Source organism: Embiotoca jacksoni, unplaced genomic scaffold (assembly GCF_022577435.1).
Source record: "Embiotoca jacksoni isolate LCO1_2020_lvr unplaced genomic scaffold, fEmbJac1.0.p SCAF_30, whole genome shotgun sequence".
In the NCBI taxonomy this organism is placed as follows: Eukaryota; Metazoa; Chordata; class Actinopteri; family Embiotocidae; genus Embiotoca; species Embiotoca jacksoni.
The window spans coordinates 1,860,078-1,884,193 of record NW_027185382.1 but is presented as its reverse complement, the minus strand read 5'-3'; the positions used below and the strand labels follow the sequence as shown (position 1 = coordinate 1,884,193).

At 45.4% G+C, this 24,116-nt stretch overlaps 1 protein-coding gene across 1 annotated transcript in view; it reads right to left on the bottom strand.

Moving 5' to 3' along the window:
• LOC138206975 (Krueppel-like factor 7) overlaps positions 1-23,466 on the bottom strand; it is a 33,563-nt gene extending 10,097 nt beyond the window's left edge. Inside the window, exons 1-2 of the mRNA XM_069163920.1 lie at positions 23,134-23,466; positions 3,326-3,953 (exon numbers count right to left, since the gene is read on the bottom strand). Of these exons, the coding sequence (XP_069020021.1) occupies positions 3,326-3,953; positions 23,134-23,235 (730 nt within the window). The 5' untranslated portion in view covers positions 23,236-23,466. The remainder of the gene's footprint in view (positions 1-3,325; positions 3,954-23,133) is intronic.
• Between the last annotated feature and the right edge of the window lie 650 nt (positions 23,467-24,116).

The following is a 24,116-nucleotide window of genomic DNA, read 5'->3' as shown; positions in this document are numbered from 1 at the left end:
AGCTGATCAGCGCAAAAAAAAAAAAAAAAAAAAAAAAAAAAAAAGCAGTGATAAAATATGAGCATCACAGAGAGAGTGGTTTTTTTGGATATAAGGATGACATAGGAGGAGAGAGAAAATGATGAGAAACAGAAAGAGAGCAAGAGAGCGAAGCAGATGAGCAGCGGAGGGAACGAGAGGGAGACGGCAGAATAACCCACCAGTCGTCGTGTTTTACCCGGCCCGAAATCTAATTGTACCATTCCTTATCTGCCATAAGCCTATTCACAAAAAGCTCTACAGGGCACTGTCATTTCAACTCAGCTCGTCTAATTCCAGATTAAATCGTCGCCTTTTCTCCATCGGTAATTTATGGAAATAACAACTAAGAAAAAGAGGATTTGAGTAATGACATCTTTAAACTTGTCAGGATAATGGCTCAGTGAATGGGGGAGCCTGTGGCACTGCTGTCTCTTTCTGAAGAGGGTCCCTCTACTGTACCACCCCCCATTCCTGTCTTCATCGACTCTTTGTTTCACTCCACGTCACTCTCTCCTCTTCTTTGGCTTTTGTGTTTCCTTTTGTCATCTTGTGTCGACGTTTTCCCCCTTCATCACTTCCTGCTATGTAACAGATGTTCTTTTCAGGTGCTTCTACGTAAAAGCACCTTAAGTGACGTTGATTAGGTCGAGGGGGACGGCTTCTTCAAGGAACGGTGTCCTTTATGGTGCTATATAGAAATCCTTATAATATACCTTTTTAAACAATTTATTCAATAGAGATAAAAGAGAGATATCAAATTAGCTGAAAGACAAATTTTTTCTCACAAGGATCTCCTTCCATTTCTTCAGGAGGTGTATTGAGGTGTACAGTAAGAAACAGTCTTCAGCTATAAATCAGTTTGTGAAAAAGTCAAAGAAAAGGAATCAAATATTAGCTGGTCACTAAAAAAGCAAAGATGTCAGCTGAGCTTCTCAAGTTTGTCCCTTTTGTCACTTATCTGTTTGGTATCATAAATAAAGTGTAATTATAGAACGTTGCTTTGGGCTCTGAGTGGATAAAAAAATGTTTCTGACATTGACCAAAATGATAATTAATTCATTAGTTGCATAAGAGTTTACACGGCCGCTATCTTGGCCAGGTCTCCCTTGTAAAAGAGAAGTTTCATCTCAACGAGACTTTCTGGTGAAATAAAATAAGATACAAATATTTAAAAAACAACAAAGAAATAAAAAGAGAGAAAAAGCAAGTCTATGAGTCTGCCGCTATGCCAAACCACATCGCCTCTTGTCAAACCACAGCATTGTTGTGCAAATACAAAGCACTACTGTTAACTAGTTTCTATCCTATAGTAGCCTCTGTCTGCTCTTTATTTGGTACATCAAGCAAGTTAACATATGACATCACACACCAAAGTATTGCACTGGTTCTGAACAGTGGATGATTGAGATGACACATCTCTGATTTCCAGTGCTTATATGGATTTTGTGAGCGGACAGCACCGGTGGCGCTGGCCTCCTCGAGCTGGCCCAGTTGGCAAGGACTTTAATCACAGGGGCTGCAGACACACCACACTGGGGAATCAATGATGGCCTGTCTGTGCCCTTTGTTCCAGTCAGCCTAATGCCTGTGCACCACTGAGGGTGTGATCACACACACAGCATGTTTCCAATTAACTTTAACATGCAGAAGTTGACAAGTTGACTTTTTTCAAATATAGTCTCACCCTAAAATAAAACTTGAGTCAGAGCTGTTAAACCAGGCCCAAGTAGCATCTTAATTGGACAACTTTGGTGATCTGCAACCTGACAGTGGATTAAATTAGAGGGCGGGGAGCAAACAAATTAACTTTTTCCTATCAAAGAGTATCTTCATCACACTTTGTTTGAACTTTAGACTCTGTTTGAAATCTAATTTGAGTTGCTGTAACTTCATTTAGCATGATGGACACTCTTTGCTGCACCTCCTCTGGTTAAAACAAGCCAAGTCACAGCACAGTTCTCTATCAAATGACAATACTTATCTTATTATATCCCAAACGATTCTCTTAGAGAGGAGGTAGAGACCAGAATAGCCCAGCCCAACTATTGTCACCATAATTGAAAAAAACCTTTGTTCTCACCTTGCCAAAAAAAACTAAAGAGAAACTATCAAGTGCTTAAATATGCGTCAGATTTGGTGTGAACAGGACCTCAAGACCAAAAGGGGCTGAAGTCTGAAACTACTAATTGATAACACCAACAACAATTTCCCCTTCATTCACACATGGTTATCCCTCATGACTTGCCTCCTGGGATTATAACACACTATTATATTTGAAACATATTTCCCTGGTATTAAAAATGATCCTATTACCGCCTCTGCAAAAACCACACAGTCTCCCACCTCAGATTGAGAAACACTGACCTAGACTTATAGAACACATAGCGCCTGAAATATACTGGGAAAATGGCAGCCTATCCAGGTCAATCCATCCATCACTGTGCAGTTACTCAGACGGAGGACAGCTCCCTGACAGAGGTCTGAGTGGTTTGGGATTGAGATGGAGGAGTGGGAGAGTTATAGCTCCAGAACCCTCCCCCCTTTACTTCTTGAGAAGAACCTTGACAAGGAGGACCTGCCCTGGTTTGGCACACTGATGTGCTTAGGTAGAAAGAGTGGGATGAGAGAAGTGGGTCCTCTTAAATCATCACATTGTGATATTTCCATATGGCACAGAGCCTGGTTCATGATTACAGAGCTGTTTCTTTTAAAATCTCTCATCCCTTTCATGTGCATTTTGTTCCAAGAATGTGAAGCAGGTGTTTTTTCCTCAATTATCTCAAGTCAGGTTATCGAGGAATTGAGAAGCCTGGCAGGTTGGAAGGATGGGTGGATGAATGGAGTGCTCATATAAACCACGGAGACATAATGCTGATACCAGTCGGCTTTGAAAACAGCCCACATTTTACACCTCTTTTGTAGAAAAATGCTTACACCGTTTATTTCGCGTGAAAGGAATTATCCAGAGCTGTGTCTTATGTCACACACATCTGACTGGTAGAAGAACAATGGTAAGAGAAAAAGCAGACAGACGTACTGGCTACGTCTTGCTCGGCGTGCAATGGTCATTTAGCTGCAGGATTGAGTCGCTTTAACCTGTCCCCTGCAATGAGCGTCAGTCAGTTTCATTACCAGCAGGTGGATCTCGTGGCTACCTGACAGAGGAGCTGTCCTCAGAGCTGCCTGTCTGAAAGTCTCAGGGTCACTTGTCTGAAAACTGCACCAACTAATACTAATATCTATATAAAGGCATACACATTTTGCACAATTAAAAAAATCCTTTAAGCTCATGACTTGCTCTCACCTGTATGTGTCCTCTGATGGGCCTTTAGGTGGGAGCTCTTGGTGTATACCTTCCTGCAGCCGTTGAATTGGCAGCGGTGGATCCTCTTCTTGTTCTCCGGTAGCTCTCCGACCCCGATCACACATGCAGCCCCCTCCTCCTCGTCCTTCATCCGGACAGGAAGTGCGTGCCCCGCCACCAACCGGGCGGCGCTAAGCCCCACCTTCCTGGCCACCAGCTTCAAGGTGAGCGTCCCATCGGCTGAGGCCGTCAGCGTCTGGTTGGGTTTGACGAGGTGTCGGCCCAGTTCTGGCGACGAGGGGGGCGTCAGGGAGGTGACGGCGCTCAGCTGGGCCTGGTGTACTCCCTCCATCCCTTCCATATTTTCCAGCCCCTGTCCTTTGGGTTTGAGGTCTCTTCTCATTGCACCAGAGGGGGGTAAGTTCTTCCGTGTGGGGCAAAGGATCACTGGAGGTGGGCTGGGAGGTTCAGGGAGGCTGGGCAGGCTGGGGAGCAGCGTGTCTGACAGCTCCTCCTCTCCATCCTCCTTCAGGTAGGCTGGAGTTAGGAGGCCGTCCAAGTCCTGGTCAAAGAGCTCTGAAAGACGCTTGGGCTCTGTCTGCAGATAACGCTCCAACTCCAGGCAGGTCTACGAGAGAGAAAACACTCAATTTAGATTCAATTCAGACAAGTTCAAACGTTTGGGCATCTGCACTGAAAATGCCCATCCTCACTCTCAAATCCCACTTGACAATTTTAACAGCCATCAGATCATCCGATATGCCTTTACACGCTGTGGAGAGAAAATCTGCATCGTGCCATCCGCTCACCCAGACAAGCAACTTCGCAGCTCCGCCAGCTGTCACATGCACACATGCACAGATAGCCACCAAGACAGCCAGGATTACCTGGCAACTCCAGCAAGGCGGCTGATTAAACACTGATTGATTGCAACCGCTGTAGCGCGGAAAGAAAGCGAGGCAAGTGTATGGCAAGAGTAAAAGTCCTAAACTGTACAGAACTCCTATCAAACAACATTTTATAGAGCTTTGACAAGCCATGTGTGCACCGACTTCCACCGAGCCAAGATAGGAAGATTTATTCAGCAGTAGTTATGGTCTGCTTCATCCCTATTACTCCAAACACCTCTCCCTGCGGAGGGCAAATAAAAGGCTGCATCCCCGATTTGTGTGAACTGGCATCCTGAGAAGTCTATTACTTTACAACAAGCTGGCAAGGTTCTGGGAGGGAAAGAGACGCTCCATGTCCAAGGATGAAGCTATTATGTTTGAATGGACGGCGCCAATTTGATCCCAGGGATCGTTGTGTTTCGCTTGTAGCCACTAACCCGTTTTGACAGCTGAGATGGAGGCTAGCAGCTCCACTGGGTGCGTGCTGCTCGCCACTTCATTTGTGTGTAAATAGGCACTGACAGACAGAGTAGCTAGTTCCATTATCAGGAATAAGGTTGTGCAGACTGAACACATCAGAGACATTTACAATCTTACACCCCCCCCCACTTCTTGTTTGCACCTTCTAAAAATAAAAATGCACTTTTTCTTTTTCTTTTTTGGACGGGGGTGTCTGTTGCTAAGGGAGTCAGATTTCTCCTCCAAGTCATTTTCTTCCAGGAACAAACAGGATATGGATTTTTTTTATTTTTATTTGACTGTTTATAGTATTCGCACACTGACATCAAATTAAAAAGCTGCTCGAGACCACATCTACATCGAGAAGTGAAGATAATGCGCCTTGTCTCCTCCCTACGCTGCACGCCTACATGTTTTCAGAGATGGCTTTAAGAAAATAAAGTCTACCTGAGAGGGCTTTCTTTGATGGCTGTGGCTAACGAGTTGCGAATTAAATTTGAAGTATTTTTTCCCCTTTGTTTCTTCTTTCAGAGCAGAATTAAATATTGACAGCGTCAAAATGCGATGAAGGGGAAAGCATGCTGGCCTGTGAGCTACAGAAAAACACAAACCTCTTCACAACAATATCTTTAAACCGACCCTCCTGCCACCTCACACCTTCTACCTCTGCCTCAAACCCTATTGATTGCCCAAAAGCAACCTTTTTTCCCTCCTTTTTTCCACTCTATTGTCGTCTCCTCCTATCCCAAGGTGAGGACTAATTATCCACTAAAACCAGCCAGTTAAAAGCGACTTTATTCTGCAAAATGCTGAGGGTGGCAAACCAAGGTGAGTGTGTGAGTGTGTGTGAGGTAGCGATAGTTCAAGGGAGCGGAAAAGAGGATAGAAATGGATAAGTGAGAGCAGGTACGAGTGGAAGGTGACGAAGATGAAGAAGAAGCAGGAGGAGGAGAGTGATGGAGGCACTGGGTGAAGAAGGCAGGAGAGGAGAGAGAGACCGAGGGAAGGGAGGTCTTGACTTCATTTTCTCTGTGGGGGGTGAATCCTTTTTGGGAGTGTGACATTTGGCATAACAGGATCCTGTCAGCGGGCAAGTCGCAGGCCTCACACACACACACACACACACACACACACACACACACACACACAGAAAAGGGTTCACGCACACTAGATGTTGGGTTACGACCCACGGTAATGCGCTGGGATGTGCTTGGATGTTGTCTGCGACACGCCGTGAGGTGGATGGAGTGTGTGCGCGTGTGTGTGTGTGCGTGCGTGCGTGTGTGTGTACATCTATGCATTGTGTGTGCCCACAAGTGTGTGTACAAGTGTGTGCATGCAGACGAAGAGACATTTGACAAGGTAGGAAGGAAAAAAGAGGCTCCAGGTGGGGGGGGGTGGCGAGTACGACAACCTTATCGCTTTCTTTCCATCCGTCTCCCTCCTACTTTTCTTCCATCACTCCTTCAAGGCCCTCCCTCCCTCCCCCCTTTTCTCTCTTCCTTCCCCCTCCTCCTCCAGGTGGTGACATTAACATTGTTAGAGAGAAGGTCATGCAGTTGATCAGCAGTTCCTGTGTGTGTGGTGTGGAGTCATGTGGGTGTATGTACTGTATGCGGCTGTGTGTAACTATGCTGGTTTGCGTTGTGTGTGCACTTAATTTTGCAAGTGCACGTGTATATATGCATAATTATACTACTGTAATTAAGCAGCTCTTGTATGTGTGTTTATGTGAACACCTACGCACATGAACAAACACGTACTCGATAGTCTCGTGGCCTGAAGTGAGTGTGCAATGTGTGTGTGTGTGTGTGTGTGTAGGCAAGGAATCAGGAGCCAAAAGCATCGCACAATAGCCAAGATAAAGGAACGCTCACGGCCCGCTTCAACTCCATTTGGACAAACGCCGATCTGGAGAGCCAACATCAATTGGCTCTGCACAAAGCCAGGGTCCATTTCCAAAAAGGCTTTCGGGATGATTCCTTCATGCGAGCCAGGATAAGCTGAGACAATCCGACGGCTGTTCCAGCAGCCCCACCTCATCCTCCAAACCGGAGGGAAATCACTTTGGTGGCTGGTGGGGGGGACTCGGGGCAGACCTTCAAACCAGATTCAAAGCTCTATATTGTTGAGCATCTCTCCACCATCAACTCCTCTTTGTATGCAATCACATTTCTAATGACCACACAGGAACAGTTGTAGAAACACAGCTCACAGAAAGATGGGCAGCAGACCACAGTGTAGAGGCAAAGTGATCAAGCATCAATAGGCCTTTTCACAGCTGATATTTCACCTTATCACAGTAGGAAAAGCACATGTGCTGCTAATCACATCAATTCCGACTCTGTTCTATTCAGGTCTATCAATAAACTGTGGAAGTGTGACGGTGAGTGAGCATACACAACACCAGCTCCATGAACCTGAAGCAGCTATTCACTGAAAATTCATTTTATTATTTATATTTGTGCTTTTCTGTGTCTTTGTGTCATTTAAATAAGTGTACAGTTCAGCAGTGCTCAGTCCCAAGTGTGCACGGGGGCACTGCTCTGTGTGTTTCTCATAAATAAACATGCATCCTATTTGTGGAAGAAGCCTTACAGAAAACACATTTTTACAATCAAAACCAAAACCCCTAAAGTGTTCCAATAGGCCCTTGTCAGGTTTACTCTATGTTGTATTCTTAACTCCCTCTCCTTTACTCCAGTAAAAACCCATACATATTAATAAAAAAAAAAGAAAGCGACCCACGGACATATGTTATTCTGTACATGCACAGAGAAAAGCTCCTGCACAAACACACACAGTGAGTCACGCATGCAGAACACACCTCAGGTTAGTGAGGCTTAAAATACAGCAGGTGTGACAAATATGCGCTGATCACAAGACGCGCTTCTCACAAAGTCAAGCAGACTGAGAGCTGTGAACCAGACCTGATTCACTCACTTCACTCGCTGACTTTTAAGTCTTGGGGAAAAAAAAAAAAAAAAAAAAATCCTCTCTCACTTTTCCTCTCCGTCTCACCCTCTCCTCCCCTCTTCCGTGGGGCCTTTGGCCTGGCAGCTGATCCTCTCTCCATCACCTCCCTTCACATTTGGCCTGCGCCGAGCCGCCTGCCATCACCATCAAAGCACAGGCTGCCTCCCAACTGTTAGCACCCCACTACGTTGCTAATAAAAAGCCTGGGTTATAAATATGAACAGAAGAGCATGCATAATGCCCTAAAGGAAGGCCCAAAACACCACTAAACAGATAAATGTAATGGGGTGGATACGGCTCATTAATTTTAGGATGATCGTGTTTAGTTTTTACAGATGCCGTGATAGAGACAAGGTGCTATGAATAATATTCAGACCTAATGCTAAGAGGGTTGAATAGGGCAGGACTGTGAGGAGGTCCTAAGCTGGAGGGGGTGATGCAGCACTATTGTTAAATGCACTGAGGTTGGAGGGGGGGGTGATGCTGTCACGTTTTCAGAGATGACCCATGATTCCCTGCAGCACCTTCTTGGCAGGTTTGCGTGGATTAAATTTATGGAGCTGATCTATATTGTTAGACAAAGTTAGTGACCGTTTGTCTTTATTTTAAATAATAATAACATCTCCATAATGGTAATTCACCAATTTAAAATGTGTATTACCAAAATATCGTATATAGAGTAATTTGTAAAGACAAACAATGGAAGAAGACTCTGATATCCTGAGAAACACGCATCTTTGCTTTGTTGCATTTAGTTATACGAGATAATACATCACCTATCATATATGTACAGCAACAACAAAAAAAGATGGAGCCAGCAGCTAGTTAGCATAGCTTAGTTTAGCATAAAGACCGTAAACAGGGAAATGGTTAGGCTGGCTGGAAGGCAGATTTTGTCAACTTTGGGCAGAGGTAATATAAATTCTCCTATTTTTGTCATTCTTCCTCGTCTTGTGTTGTGTAGCCGCACTTTAGACGGATGCAAACATTTGTATAGTGTCGACTGTTGATGCTTTCACCACAGCAAAACACTGTTTGCACAGAATGCGCCTTTGTCGTCATTATTTTCCATAAATTGAAAAAAAAAAAAAACCTTTTGTCACCAACATGACAGACTGATTATTTGTTTTGTCCATTTTCATATGTAGCAGGAGTCTGATTACTCATTTCAAAAGTGAGTAACATTCGTGTCACGGATGAATTCACATCCACAGCTTCGCCTCTCTTCCTTTTGTTGTGTCACATTCCAGCGACAGTCTGTAAAAGCTTGTTGCATGCTTTTACATATCACACAATGTCATTGGTCACAGAAAATAAGATGGCCTGGGTTTCTTTTCACGGGGCGTGAATGCAATACCACAGTGATATCAGCTCTGATTAAAATCCCTCAGAAATTAATCACAGTTTTCCCCCACTGGTAGCTAACACTCATATCAGTATGACAATCTCGCCTGCAATGAAGCAGGGAACCTAATTGTCTTGTTCTTTTTTTTCCTGATTCTTTTGATTTCATTTTCATGACACACTGTTCACACACTTCTACTGACTTTGTTTACAGTCATCTTTGTTATTGATATTTATAATTCACGCATTTTTATTGAAGTAAAAGTTTGGGCATGCACTTGATTCAGAGATCAGTCTTTCACAGTGTTTACACATTTATATGTGAGTTTGTGTTGGCATGTGTGCATTTTATCCTGCCATAGTGTGTTATTGGGTCTGTATCTGCCATTGATCTGGTGAGCCGGGCGGAGCCATCACTTTGAGGTGACAGCTAAATGACCGGTAGCCCTAGGCAGCGGCCATCTCGCCAAAAGCCTTTGTGTGTGTGTGTGTGTGTGTGTGTGTGTGTGTTTGCATCGCAGCACCTAATCGATACGAAATGATACCGTGCAGGAGCTCATCAGCGGTGGCCGTCGCAGCTGACAGAGACGGTAATCTATAGCTTCACCGAGCAATACTTACACAGCACCCCCCCCCCCCCCCCCCCAACTCACCCGTACACAGAAAATCTTCAAAAAGCATGCCCTCCTCTCTAAGCTCCGCTTCAGGGGTTTTTGCTCCATCCCGCTTACTCACTAAGAACGCCGACCCCCAGATTTCAAACTCCTCTGAGAGCAGCATGGCGTCACCGGCGGATCCCAGTTGAGCGGGAAACCTGCCTACAGGGCCTGAAGGAGGGTGAGGGTGGGCGGGGGGGGAGCGGGAGGGAAGATAGCGCCTCATTTTCCTCGACACTGATCTGAATAGTGGAGCGCCCTCGCATCCCTCTGTTACTCTCAATGGAGAGAGCGGCAGGGGGTGCCGTGTTTGGCCAGGAGGGATCTCAGAGCTGCTGATGCCCCAACTGGGCTTCGAAGCAGCGAAGCGAGAGCAGTGACAGAGGGAGCAGAGGCACAAAGAGAGAAAACTAAACGGCACAAACAAGGCTAATTTATCTGCCTTCTCAGAGAGGAAGATGGACGAGACAGACAGGTGAAAGATGAAGGAACAGGCCCAACGCGTGCGGAGAATTTCATCTCAGGTTTAAAGGGAGGGGAAAGCTTGAAGGATGACGCCACAGTGTTTTGCCACCTACATATGCATATGCAAAAAAAAGCATTACGTTGCAGATTAGAGTGGGGTAAGAAAGAACGATACGAAGCTCGAAATGCCACAGACGGGAGTTTTCTTCCTCATTGATTAACAGCTCGATCTCTCCAGGCAGCCGAGCCTCACCTAGCTTCAGATAACACACTGCAGAAACAGCTTAATTACACACACGGCCTTATCAGACGACATTAGCCTCACCGTAATAATCAGAGGCGCCGTCAGCCCCTCCGTCAGAGCCTGGCAACGCAGCACCTTGAGGCGGTTTTACACAGCGCGGGCTTCAAGCTGATAACACACTCTGCCAGTTGTTAAATCACAATTTGCTGACGGAGTTTGAGGGACTAATGCATTTTTGGTTGTAAAGCTGACACCTCCTTTATGCACAGTCAATTTTTGTTGGGATGGGTGCACTAATAGACACAATGGGCACTTGAAACCGTACTCAGGCAGCGTATTCTGTTTTACATGCTTAGATTCCAACACTATTTCAATGTTGGGTCTTTAGCATCTTCCCCTTGGTCCCATTGACTGAGACGGTCCTTCCTTTTACGGCACAGTGGGAGGATGAGGTGTGGTTTGCTTGTTTTCAGGCAAGACATCTCCCCACTAAGCCCTCAGTTACAAGAATTTTACACAACACGTGTGTGTGTGCGTGTGTGTTAGTGTGTGATCTTCAAAGCACCTTTCATCTAGCAGGAAAACCACAATGATGGAGCACTCAGAGTGCAAAAACCTGGTGACCTCTGCTTAATGGGGCAGAAACACATTTCCCATTGCTTTCTCCCAAGCAGACACAACAGAGAGGCACGCATCCACATCACCCTGACACCAGGGGACCTCCCGCTCTGTCTCCAGATAACACGGCAACACGGACACTCCATGGACGGGAACAAAAATTGATACGGGTGATGAAGGTGATCTGACAGCTGATGACGCAATGTTCCAACATGGGAAAAAAAAAGAAGAGGAAATCTTGTGTACATTTCCATGACAACTGAATTTGCTGAGGAAGATTGTGTAAACATGTTTGATGAAAAGCTGCAAAAGGTAAAAATAACACTTCGATATTGCAAAAGGAATTTATTCCTAATGATTAGTTAAAAAATGATAAAATTGCTTCCTTCCAAACAGGCGCCTGCTTCTCTTTTCTTGATATGAAGGTCATTTGAATCAAAATTACAAAAATAGCATTTCCTGGCTCCAGCAGATGACATCACATTTCAACTTTTGGAAGAAGACTGAATAAACAAACAGCAACACTATTTATTTCAGTAATTTATACAGTATGTGGCAAACTGACTGTTTGTGCTCCAAGAGCACACATTTACTACAGTATTTTTGCTCTACAATAAACTGCTGCTGTCACTTTCGGATAATCCATCTCTCCACGCAAATAAAGCAACGCCTGCAAACTGGAAAGGCTGAAAGTAGCTTGACAAGTAAACAGATTGAACTCGTGAAGATCTGCCGAACTTGAGAGCAACTCTGACTTTATTAAGGGCCCTTACAGGCTCGAGATACAACAAGTGTATCGCGTATAAAGACCTCTGCTGCTCCATCTAAATGGCTCGTGACAAAGTGTGGAAAATGTCTTTGTTCTGGTGTTAAGTCGAGGATCTGGAGGTGAGGGTGAAATCGGACTGAGAGGAGAGGAGAAGCATTTTGAGACTGAAGAAGATGAATGATGACGAAGAGGATGAGATAGATGGGAAAAGGAGAATAGCAGGGCATGGAGGATGGAGGGGGGGGTATAATCCCAATGAGTGGAGCCGTGTTGCTCTCGCTGGGGAGGGGAACTCTGTCTCTCTTTAACTGGATTTGGGTGAGCTGCTGTTTATCGGCATATGAGTCGCCAAGCGCTCCCTCTCAGCTGTCAAAACCCTCCTAATCTAATCAGGAGACATTTCAGCCATTTGCTTTCAACACGGCAGAGTGCAGAGTGCATATTGGACATGTCGGTGTGTGAATGAACCAGACCGTGTGCATGCGTGTGGGTTCGAGGATGGAGGGGGTCGGCAACAACAGTGGTTTTACACCGGGGTTAGCAGCTTGCGGCAGGATTTGGGGAGTCTGCGCTCCGGATGTGGGGACCCCATTGTGTGCGGCAGGCTGGCTAATCTTCATTACCGCACACAATGACGGGGCAAGAGAATGGGGCCTTGGCTGGAAAAGGCACGGAGAAACAAAAGAGCGGCGAGCAGCGAAAGAGAACAAGAGAGGGGAGGAGGGCCGAAAATAACAGAGGGGAGAGGAGAGAGGGGAGAGATAAAGGGAACAGTGAAGCGGAAAAACTCTGCTTCCTCCTCATACAGTGCCAGTCAGAAAGGGCCGTTCGGTACCCCGATCACGTCCACAAACCGTGAAGTGCAACTGTGGCGCCGTGCCCACACCGATAAGAGCCCAAACGGTTCATTCTTACACGCTTCTCGACAGCTGAATAAGAAGCCACCTTCGGTTCTCGCCTGTGTCTGTGTTCACCCCGCTTTTGCAAGTGTTGTGTAACAGTGTGTCTGTTAGGGCCACAGTCTCAGGCTTTGTCACTCATTACAACACCAAATCTGCGGGTTAGCTCAGAAGCAAACGGGGGGGGGGGGGGGGGGGTACGTGTGCGTTGGGAGAAAACAAACATGAGCAGCGAAAGCAGGTCAGTGGCACAGTCTCGCAAGGCCAAGGTGGATTAGCTCAGGGTCGCATTGCAGCGTGTGTTTGCGTGGGAATTTGTGCGGTTACGCAACGGTGTGCACATCCCAGTGACACGAGGTGCATCTGAAACGGTGCAGACAGGAGGTGGGGCGCTGTCGTTCTGTCTTTCTTCCCACAGCAACGCTTTCAAAACAAACCTGAGCGACAAAGATTAGCTCAAGCCGCTTAAAATATTGAAAGACGTCTCTTCGCCACCACTACTGCTGTGGGCTCTCCTCCAAGAGATAGTGTAGAGAGACAGAGAGTGTGTGTGTGTGTGTGTGTGTGTGTGTGTGTGTGTGTGTGTGTGTTTAGGTCGAACGAGGATGGGCGGAGGCAGCACGGCAGGCTGAACCCGTTCACCCTTCGGTGCCGAGCGGTTGGCTTTTCAGCGGGAAGTGCAAGCGGAGTGTGAGGACTTTTCACCCCAATTTCATCCTGACAATGTAAGTGTGTTGAGCAGAGAGGGGAGGAGGGTGGTTAGACGCAGTAAGAAAGGTGTTAGGAACTCATTGACTTTGGCCTTTAGGTCTGCAGTATGTGTGCTGGCGTGTGCGCTTTGACTGCTGTCTCACAAGTCGGACTTTTAGTTTGAATAAACGGGTGATTACAGGGCAAAGGGGAAAGCCCAGAATAAAAGCGACATTGGGATTTGGGGTTAAAGTTTAAAGGCTGACAAATTAATGGGTTTTAAATTAATGGGAGGTTGTGACGGCTCCAATAAAATGCGTGCAACACAAGAACAAGTGTTTATGAGCAACACCTGCTCCGCTGAATATTCAAGAGAAAATAGCTAATTTCTTCAAGGTATGAACACACGCACATAAACCCAATAAACTCTATCTGTGTCTGTCTCTCTTGCTTATACACACACACGGACACACACACACACACACACACACACACACACACACACACCAATGAAAATTATTGATGTGCTCTCTTATAAAACAGTGGCTGCTCCCTGAAGTATTCCTGGCAACATCACAGGCTGAAAATAGCTGCCGACCCAAATAACTTTCCCCGCTGGAATGGAGAAGGAGCCAGACCACAGCCACCGGCGACCGGCTTTACTAATTGGCATCATTTTACAATGAAATAATATCTGGGGCAATAGACTGAATAACACATAACGGTAAACTGGAGAGCAGGACGATGTGCTGTCTAGTCACACAAACACTCGCAGAGACGAGCGGGGAGTGATTTCAAGGAAGGTTTGAGGGAGGGAGGGTTGGGCGGAGGGTGGGGATGCCTTTCGTTCTTGTTAGCATAAGTTATCAAATTCTCTTCCCTGAAAATGTGCCACGGGGAATCGGGTAGTGAAACATTAATGTGACACCGTCAGTACAGTTAAAAGATGGGGAAAACCATATACAGCAGGGGTTCTTAAATGTTTTTCAGTTGCAAACTGGGAAGATTTGCATCACACATCCCCACATGGATTGTTTGCTTTTATTGATTTAGCATTGAATAATAGAATTTCTCTCCTCAAATACGAAGCTCCAGAAAACAAGCTGTCAACGGCCAAAATGCCAGAGTGGAGGCTTCAAATCAGCAGTTCACAAACCAATGGGTTGGCTTGCATCTTGGTACACACACGTTTAGGTGAACACATGTAGGTCTGGTTTTGAGTTCTGGGTCTGAAAAGATAACATGTATTCAAAAAAACACTTAATCTTCAATGCAAAACAACATGTTTTTGGTATTTAGCAAAAATCAAGTTTAAGTTTCTTTGATTTATTGCAGTAACTTTCCATTTTCTTTCTTGTTTCACAACAATGACACTTATTTATGCACAATATAAAAGAACATGATTTATATATGTACTGTACTTTTTTTTTTTTAAGACTCAATACAGACAAAAACAACTTAATAAGGAGCATTTATGCACTGATGACAATTTTTACCTTCAAGAAGTCAACATTTTAACAAAAAACAAACAATTTTGCATCCAGATATGTTTAAACCCATTGCCTCTGCTCAAGGCCCTGCACTTATCTTGACCACAGGAAACCACCCACACTCCCCGTTTGGGCCAAACTATCAAAATCAGCATCCCTGTAAGACATCCCATAAACGGCTCACACACCCTCACATCCGAGCACTTACAGGGGAGGAGAGAGAGGGAAGAAGGCATAAACACAGATGTCTTTTGGCAGCCTAAATCTTAATTAGCACCAGGAGATTCATCTAATCAAAGGGTTGCCGGCCCATCATTAAGGCTAAAACACACACTGCTCCCCTCACATACCAGAACAGAACAATGGGAAACAGAGGTACGCTGTCACGCTGATGAATGGCTCTTCCCACAGGTCTCATTAAATCACAGAAGGGCACTTCCCAGGCCGTTCGAGGAGTTAAGCAGGGTGCAAAATCTTCTCACCCCACTCTGTCTGTCGACTCCGACACTTACACAGCCTTTTTTTTTCCTCCGAGCACGCAGTTTGAAATAACATTTTCTGACGTGAAAAACTGTGCTTTCAGGCTTTGACATATAGGCTAATCCCAATTCAAGCTGAATCTGTCTGGTTTTGAGGATACAAGTCGTATCTTTTTCAGACAACTCGACGCTGCAGGGGCTTGGAATGACTGAATCTACATGACGTACCCAGCTGGCACGAGATATCTGTGTCTTTAGGGTAATTTGGGACCCAGTTTAATCTTCCAGTGAATGTAGCGTCAGCTGCTGACAATGGAAAACATTTTTAATCTATTTCTGACGCCCCAACTGAGACCTTACCCCTGGGTTCAAGCTGCCAAAACAGGTGCGATGCTCTGTAAATTTTAAGTAAATGATGTGAGGGAGGATAACAGAGAAACAAATACAACAGTGGGGGGGAGACTGAAGCTTAATCTCAAAGAAGAGAGGAAGAGGATGAAAAGGTATAAATACAATAAAGGGAGATGAAGGTAACAGAGGAGTGACGAAGGAAGAAAGCGACACATCTTTGGAGAAAAGGTCGAAGAACAGATGCAGGGAGGGAGATAGTGATGAAAATGTTCCAATACACCGGCCAATCAGCCGGGCAGCCTTGGTGCAGCGAGCCATGGCAGGTGGAAACACAGACTTTGCATGCTGGACCACCGCAGCTGAGGCTAGCATGCAAAGCACTCTCTCACGTGACTGTACACAAACTTACAAAGACAAACAACCTCTCTGGAGTTCGAAGACAAGCGCACACTCCTTCTTAAGTGGCATCGTTACGTCTTTACTGGACACCCTGAAAGCGAGCCGAGATGACATCCTTTTAAAAGGCTTTTACAAACACATTCCTAAAAACTCAACCGGACCTGCATTGAGGACTCAGCTATGATCTTCACCAATGACTGTCCTGCTATAAAAACTATCCGACCAGCTTCAGAGAGCGTCACGTCCTTGCGGCTGTTGCCAGCGTGAGCTCAGGGCCGTGATTGATGACTGGCTTTGGATGACAACAACAAGCAGCCGTGTTTACTTAGGGCAAATTGCCCTTGTCTCTCTCGTCCCTTCCCTTCCCATCTCTTTCTCTCACTCCATCTTCAGAGGGAGAGATGGTCCACATGGCTGGATCTCCGGTTTCTGGATGGCCTCGAGTCCCTTGGGGTGGGATTAGCCTCCCAGACTGACAGCTAAACATACAAATAGGCCAAAGCTGGTCTTCCTGCTTGCCAAGGCTGCCTAGCAACAGGTAGGTAGGAAGATGGGATGTAATGCCTTGTATGTCACAGCCAATTATGGCTATAAAATGCCTGGACATAGAGCGAATGTGCGGCCATTACAGAAGCCACTGGGTATACAAATATGTGAGGAGGCTGGATGAGTAAACGAATCATGGTCCAAGTCCGAAGATGGGGAGACGGTAACCGAGACAACCAACTTGGAGCCTTTTTATAGTCAAGCCCCTTTTGCATAGAGTGATTTGTGGATATTATTTTACATGCTATTTAAAACATATCATTATTTGAAACAAAACACACAAGGTGAAATGTCTTTCTGATTACAACAAGCTACATGGCAACATGAGCAGCAATGATGTCTTCCAGTCTTCAAACTACACAACTGCCTCCTGGCTTTAGGTTCATGTTCAACTCTTAACTCTTTTCCAGAATGTTGAACTACTCCTTTAAGATCAGCAGCAACATGATAAAAAGTCAAACAGCTGTTCATTTGCTTTAATCTCTCTCTCTGTGGATTTTGTGGACTAGATTTATTTAAGCAGGCTGAGGCTACATCACCTCATCCACCAACACATACTTAATCTACTTGCCATAATAATAAGCACACCTGATGCTGTGTTAAAGTAGCTCCTCTTCGATGTGGAGCTCTCTGTCATCTTGTCCTGTCATGGCAAGGAACTATATTAAAATAACAGAAGGAGATCTACTTTTTTTTTTTCAATCTTTGTGCCTTTTATTCATGACAGACTGTGTAAAAGGGCCTTTATTCGGCTTTGTGCCAAATTCTGATTGCATAACTCTCCTGAGTTCAACTTTTTTGTAGAGGGGCTGACTTTAAATAAGGGTTAGAGCAGGGAAAATCAAACAAGGCAGCTGTGACTTCGTCAAAACTGTCTTCTCAGAATTTGTCAAAGAGCGGTAGCAAAAGAGACGGAGATAAAGAGAGAGGGAGCGAGTTGGTGATTCCAAAGCATAAAACGAGTGTCTGAGACTTCTCTTCCTTTCTCTTTTCTCCCTGCGGTTGCCAAGCCGGATGGCAGCAGCGAAGCATGTCGGATCACTGTAAGGTGCTGTAACGGCTTCCCGATTTCGCCTCAAATGATGTGAAAGTCATTGCCAAGCCATGTGTGCTGGTGTGAGGCGAAAAAAATGACTGGCTCCTCTTCTCACTGTTAATCAAACCTGGGGTGGCAGAGCGTTTCACAGACGGAAGCCATACATAAAGATGTGCTTGTTCACCACTTTCCTCCCCCCCCTCCCTCTCTGCCTTTTTTTTTTTCCCTCCTACACCACCTCCTCTAGCTCTTTTCCTGATGGTCCAGTCACAAGCGCATCAGACAAATGAATACTTCCTCAGCCGTCCTCTCTTTCATCAGTGCTTCCCACCTTTTCATCAACGCCCATAAAGCAGTAGCCGGCACCTATCACTGGCAATCGCCTCTCAGCTGCCTGAGTGATGAGACAGAGGTGGCAGGGTTCACTAAGCGCTCTTATGGCAGAATGGATGTTACTGGGTCAGGGGGTCGCTCGCACATCTCATTACACAACGTACACAGACACACAAAGCTGTGCACCTGCATGTGACAGTGTGTGTGCATCAGAAAATACACCCTGATCTGCAGAGAGCACCCAGGAAAAATAATTAAATTCTGGACCTGCATGAAACAATATCCACTCAGACCAGATACACGACACATGTATTCACAACATGTTCCAAGGTTAAAATAACGGAGAAATAACACATCTAAGACATGCACAGATTAAACACTGATCTGCAACAGTTCTTAGAAAACAGAAACATAACTTCTCGTGCTAAGGAGCCAAATTTAAAAAGAAAACAGAGTCTTCCTCTCAATAAAGAATCAAACTGATGCAATAACCTTGCGGCTGAAAACCCTTAAATAGTACAGCAGAGATGCTACACTGTGCACAAAGGCCTCCTTTCATGCATCGGCACGTCACGGGCCAGGCCACGTCAAATACATTCTACGTGATATCCATCTTCAAGATCTTCAGACCGCCAACAAGTACGAGGCGAGCAAAACAACTATGTGAGAAATCAATTCCACGATCGACATCTGTGACATCATGAGGCAGTACGAGCTGATCAGAAAACTTCGGTTCAAACGGGACCCAACGTCAGCTAAACTAAAAGACATTTAACACATTTAGATTTCTGGAATTCCATATCTCATACTTATAGGTGATGTGACATTTCAATAAAGCAACATGCCAGGAACGGAAACGCTACCAGGCGCTCTTTTGAGACAAATAAGATTAAGTCCCAGTTTGTCCTTCCGCCGCCTGCTCGCAGAATGCTGAACTGTGCCCGTTACAGGATTGATTTAATTTTAATTTGCATAAAATTACATCAAATAGCAGCCAGTGAAAGGTCGTCCAGAACATACGAGATGTGATTTAAAACTGGTTGGTGCATTTTAGCTCCCTTCCAAGGCAGGAAATACTGATTCTAACATCTGAAGCCACTTGGACGAGCGTTGTTACCTGGCAGCACTGTGTTTCAACACAACTGAGCAGTGTACAGCGAGCCTTAGCTTACACAACAGCCCTGCAGAGATCAAAAATCCATACTGTGCTAATTCTATAAGAGGAAAGCTGGGAGAAAAAAGGGGGGAGACAGAGAGAAAGGCGAAACAAGGGACGGTGGAAGACGAAGACAGGAAAGAGGGGGCCAGTTGGCTGCGCTCCCCAGCATGTCTGCTGTGTGTGAGAAAGCAGCTGTGGCCTACTGAGGATTACATAACATACTGAGACACAAACCCACCAGTGTGCATGTACAGACACATACACCAGGCTGCATATGGATGCATAGCTATATCTATATATACATTCACAGTTCTCTGCTCTATCTTAAGTCACTTCTTCTCCTCTTTATTTCTCTCGGCATGATGTCTCTGGAGGCTGAGAGTGTCTCCATGCTGATGCATTTCTCTGGCCCTGACTGCCGCTCTAACAGCCCAGAGTGGGGCGACTTTTCCCTCTGAGGCCTCAGTCAAACTGCAAAACGACTGCATCTATCTGCATCTCTTCCTCCTGCTCATCGGGACACCATGCCTCTCCGCCCCTCGTCTTCTCTCAATGTCTATCTGTGTGTGAGCTCGTCACTCCTGGGGGGGGTTCAAACCCACCGGACTGTGAAATGCAAAACCCTGCAGTGGGGAGAATGTGCATGCTCGGCAACTTCCTCCACCTCTATGCTCGCCACCCCCATCCCCAGATGGAGTTGCCGCCGCCACCGCCGCCTGAGAAATGTGCGTGTTATCGACAAGAGCTGGATGTGAGTGGATGCATCCGAGCACGCGTGGCTTGCATACAGAGGTTGCACCAGAGTGCCCGGCTGCTCTCTTCGCTTTGATAAACACCGAAGCCGAGTACAATCAGTCCACATCCACATATAGAAGCCCATAATGCAGACATTCTTCTTGGTTAGGCATCAAGCACTCAGTCTGCATGTGTGCACTGTGTGTGTGTGTGTGTGTGTGTGTATGTGTGTGTGTGTGTGTGTGTGCTGAACCCCTAAAGGATAATATATGTGTGGAGGGTATGGAGTGTGTCCTGAGGTCAATGACAGACAGCAATCGGTGGTGTCCCGTTACATCCTACCCGTCAGGGTCAAGTGCTGCGGATGAGGTCGCGTGAGGCTGGAATCAAGTCCAGATGTTTTGTCTTATATATTTCAGCATCGACAAGCTCTGAAGATGCCAATAAATGTTCAACAGTGAAGCCAAATGAGGCCTTATCTGAGCCAACGGCAGTTTACAAAAGAGCATAACAAGCAGTGGAGATTGCAGCCAAGATAACAAGCCATTTCTGTTGGTATGAAGATGCAAAATAACATGTGTAGTCTTCGCTTTGAGAGAAACTGGGTACCGCAAATAATGAGGAGGTTCTGACCAGCTCCGCTTGTTCTAAATCCAGCTCAGCCCTGCTGTTTGTTCCAACTCTGAACAACCAAATGTACTGGGATTTGGAGGCGATACAGCACAGTTCAGTTTGGCACTATTAGGTTAAAAAATGGAACAAATAGCAGCCTCAAATGTACCATCTGCAGACCTCCAAAACACTTTTCTCCTTTTCTTCTCCCCATTCCCCTATAACCGCCTGAATCATGCCTCACAGACACCAACAGGGGACACAGTCATCACTCTTGCCATCGCATCTCAGGGAACCATTTAGGGGCCGACTACAACGGCCTCCTATCTCACCATCAGACCCCATAAAAGCATCAAATTCTAAATTGTGCCTGGAATACAGAGGGGACTGCTCAAACTGCGGGTCCGTGGCTGCAGACAAAGCTTTTAAGGCGAGCCACAACTCATAATTCCTGTATTCAGGAAGGGCTCAGTGGCGTCTTCATGCCGCTACAATGAACACAAGGATTGCTTTGCCAAGAACATCTCTGCGCTGTATGGGGAGAAGGGGGGTTCAAAGTGTGAGGCAAGTCATAATCCTTGTGCTCAAAAGGATGCATTTGGATCTTCTCATCCAAAATGAGGCTTGTTTTCCAAATGAACTTCTGAGATATTTACTCCAGTGATTCGTAATGGGTCACAGGACCTCAAATGCTTTGAGCAAAAGCTGGGTGGAAGTTTTTTTTTAAATTTTTATATTAATCATACTTTTCTCCCAATCTTAATGATTTTTTTTCCTCCTATTTCTGATCAGGATTTGTGGTAAGAAACAAATCTTTATGTATTGAAAATGACATTAAATCAACACCTTATCAACAGCGCAAGGTGCAAGAAGTGTGTCAGCTCACTGCTTAGATAAATAGATGCCATCAGGAAAGAAACTTGGGACATTGCTGCGTTTCTATTTACCCCAGACTGAGGCAGAAAAATGTATCTGTAAAATCACATATCCAACGTAAAAGTCACACTGTACAGCTGCTAAATGAGAGCAGATCTCTGCTTGTTTAAAATAAATTAAACTAAGGCCGCTACATTTAAGAGAAACTGGTTATTAAACTTCCCCTGATATTCTTTCATTTTAAAATGGATGCTGTCTTGTGGGGAAAACACTGCAAACAGTCAAGTCTCCACAGATAAGAGATTTCCCAGCCTCTTTGCCTACACATGCAGCTGTCTCTCCCTTGCATTTGCATCGGGTATTGATTTTGATGTGCAGTCTGTGGGTAAGAAACAGGAGAGAGACACGCACTGCATATGGTACACGTAGGCCCATGCAATTTAAAATCCACTGACAGGGAGTTGGAGACTTGTTATGAAAAGATGCGTCGGTGGCTAACAGTAGGATGCCAATTAGGCTGCTTGGCCACAACGAATGGATCCACGGTCACGCACCGGTCTCTCCCTCCCTCTCTTCCATCTCTCCCTCTGTCACCCCCCTCTCTCCTCCACCCTCCTCCTCCTCCCTCCATATAGCATGGAGCAGAGAAGTGGGGAAAAACTGAAGCTCCTATTTCATGAACAATACCGGTATCAAATTTCAAATTGCAATGATTTTTAGTTTTTTGTCTGGTCAGTGCAGCATGGAAAGCATCATCTTCAGCAGCAGCAATGCAGGTGGGCTGCGTGACCTGTATTTGGACTTAAATGCTGAAAAAAGAAAGTAGGAGGGTCGTTTGGAGATATATGGTTGTCCTATGCATGACAGGTGAAACTCATTTGAGACAGTAGAGGAAAAAAATATTTAAAAAAATCTGGCTGAGAAATCTAAATTTCTTAGTCAAAAAGTACAGATTTTAAACATCTCTAGAGCAGAAAATGTTAGAACTGAATATTTCCCCCAGTAACATTCACATTTCAAACAGTAAAAAAAAAAAAAGAAAAAAAAAAAAAAAAAAAGAAAGAAATCCACTGAGCCACAGCCACCTCAAACCCACACATAGAGGCATAATTATACACTTCACAGTGGATTTTTTTCACTGATATCATAAGGAAAGGCAGATGTGGTGTGCTTTAGGAATATCTAAGAGCAGTAATGATCGTGTGAAGTGCTGGCGCTTCTCCCCCCACGCATTCATCGCCATGTGGCGGCGTGGATCCTCGTGCTTTATCTCCGTCTCCATCATCCACTGAACTTGGCTCAAGGAAGTGAGTGTGTGATGCTGTGCTTTTTTTTCACTAGTGCATTTAAAGACGGTACAAAGCCAGACATGTTAGGATATCTATAATGAATAAGATAGGGGAGTTCTCCCCATGCAGGGTGAGGGGGGGCTTCTCAACTCACAAATCTGAGGAATGCAGATGTATTATTCACGTACAATTCAGTCCCTATTATGGGATTCACATCTTCATCTTCTCAAATCGCATATGACAGCTTTATTACGCGCCTGTGTGCGTCCGCTTCTTATCCACTTTGCCATCTTTCGGTAAATTGTCAGATATACGAGTGATAGAACGCGGTCTCATCTCCTCATTTATGCCCCAGCTACACAGATCCACGCTTTGGGGAAAAGTTGACGCCTGCATCCCGAGCGCATGTGATTACAAATCAGCAAGCGGACAGCGCGGTTAAAGCTGGGTAATGATGGATGTACAGCGGCTGCAATTGAAAGTTGAGACGTACCTGCTGCCAGTTTTCCTCCAGCGACGGCATGGCAGAGAAGTACCCGGTGTCGTGAACGAGCTGAAGTTCCTGAAAGATACTGTGGTTCGCCAAGACATCCATGCTGACGCTCGGTGATGGAAAACAAGAATGATCCACAAGAAATATGCCCCCTTTCTTGGCTCTGTCAGACCTCTACATCCACTTCTTTCATATTAGTCCTTAAAATGAGATTAATAGCGGAGTATAGAGGCTGAAAACGTGGCGGTTATGGTCCCTGTACCTGCGTGCATTATCGGAGTCGGTGCGTAAAAGGGACTGGAGGTGATGGAGGCTCCATGCGTATCCGTGTTGCCAAAATAGACACTGATAGGGAGCCAGAGCAGGGGAGGGGCTTGGTAAACGAAGGGGCGTGATTCAGTTTGTCAATCAACTCCCCTGTTTGTCCATTTAAGGCGACTGGGCGGTTGGGGGGCTTTTAGAGCAGTGGCGGAGCATGGGGAGGCGGGGTTAGGCGGATCTAGCTGGCGGGATTGGCTCCGGTGCCACGTCACTCACGCCAAATATGGACTCGATAGGTGAGCTATTTATGGATGGGTATATTAGATTTGGAAGAAGGTCTGAAAGGCTAGTCTGAGAGGAACAGCCGTGGTGTAAACATCATGTGCTCACAAGCAGGAGCTGGAAACAGTTTTATTAGGCTTATATGTTGTTTCACAGTGTAAATGTTTAATTATATGAAATGCAGGATGAGGCATTAGACCACAGGAAAAAGATGTTCCTATAGGGACTATACTTTAATGGGTTTAGAGTAAACTTGTACTTAAAATGACTTATCATCTGTTATAATATAACCATAATGCTGTTTCAGTCTTCCTGTAGAGACAGTGTTATTGATATCATTGCCATAAAGATTTAATGTGTTTATTGTACATTTTAATGTTACAGCAGCACGGTCATCAAACAGGGACTTCCTCACAAGATGATGGGGTTAAAGGTTGTCC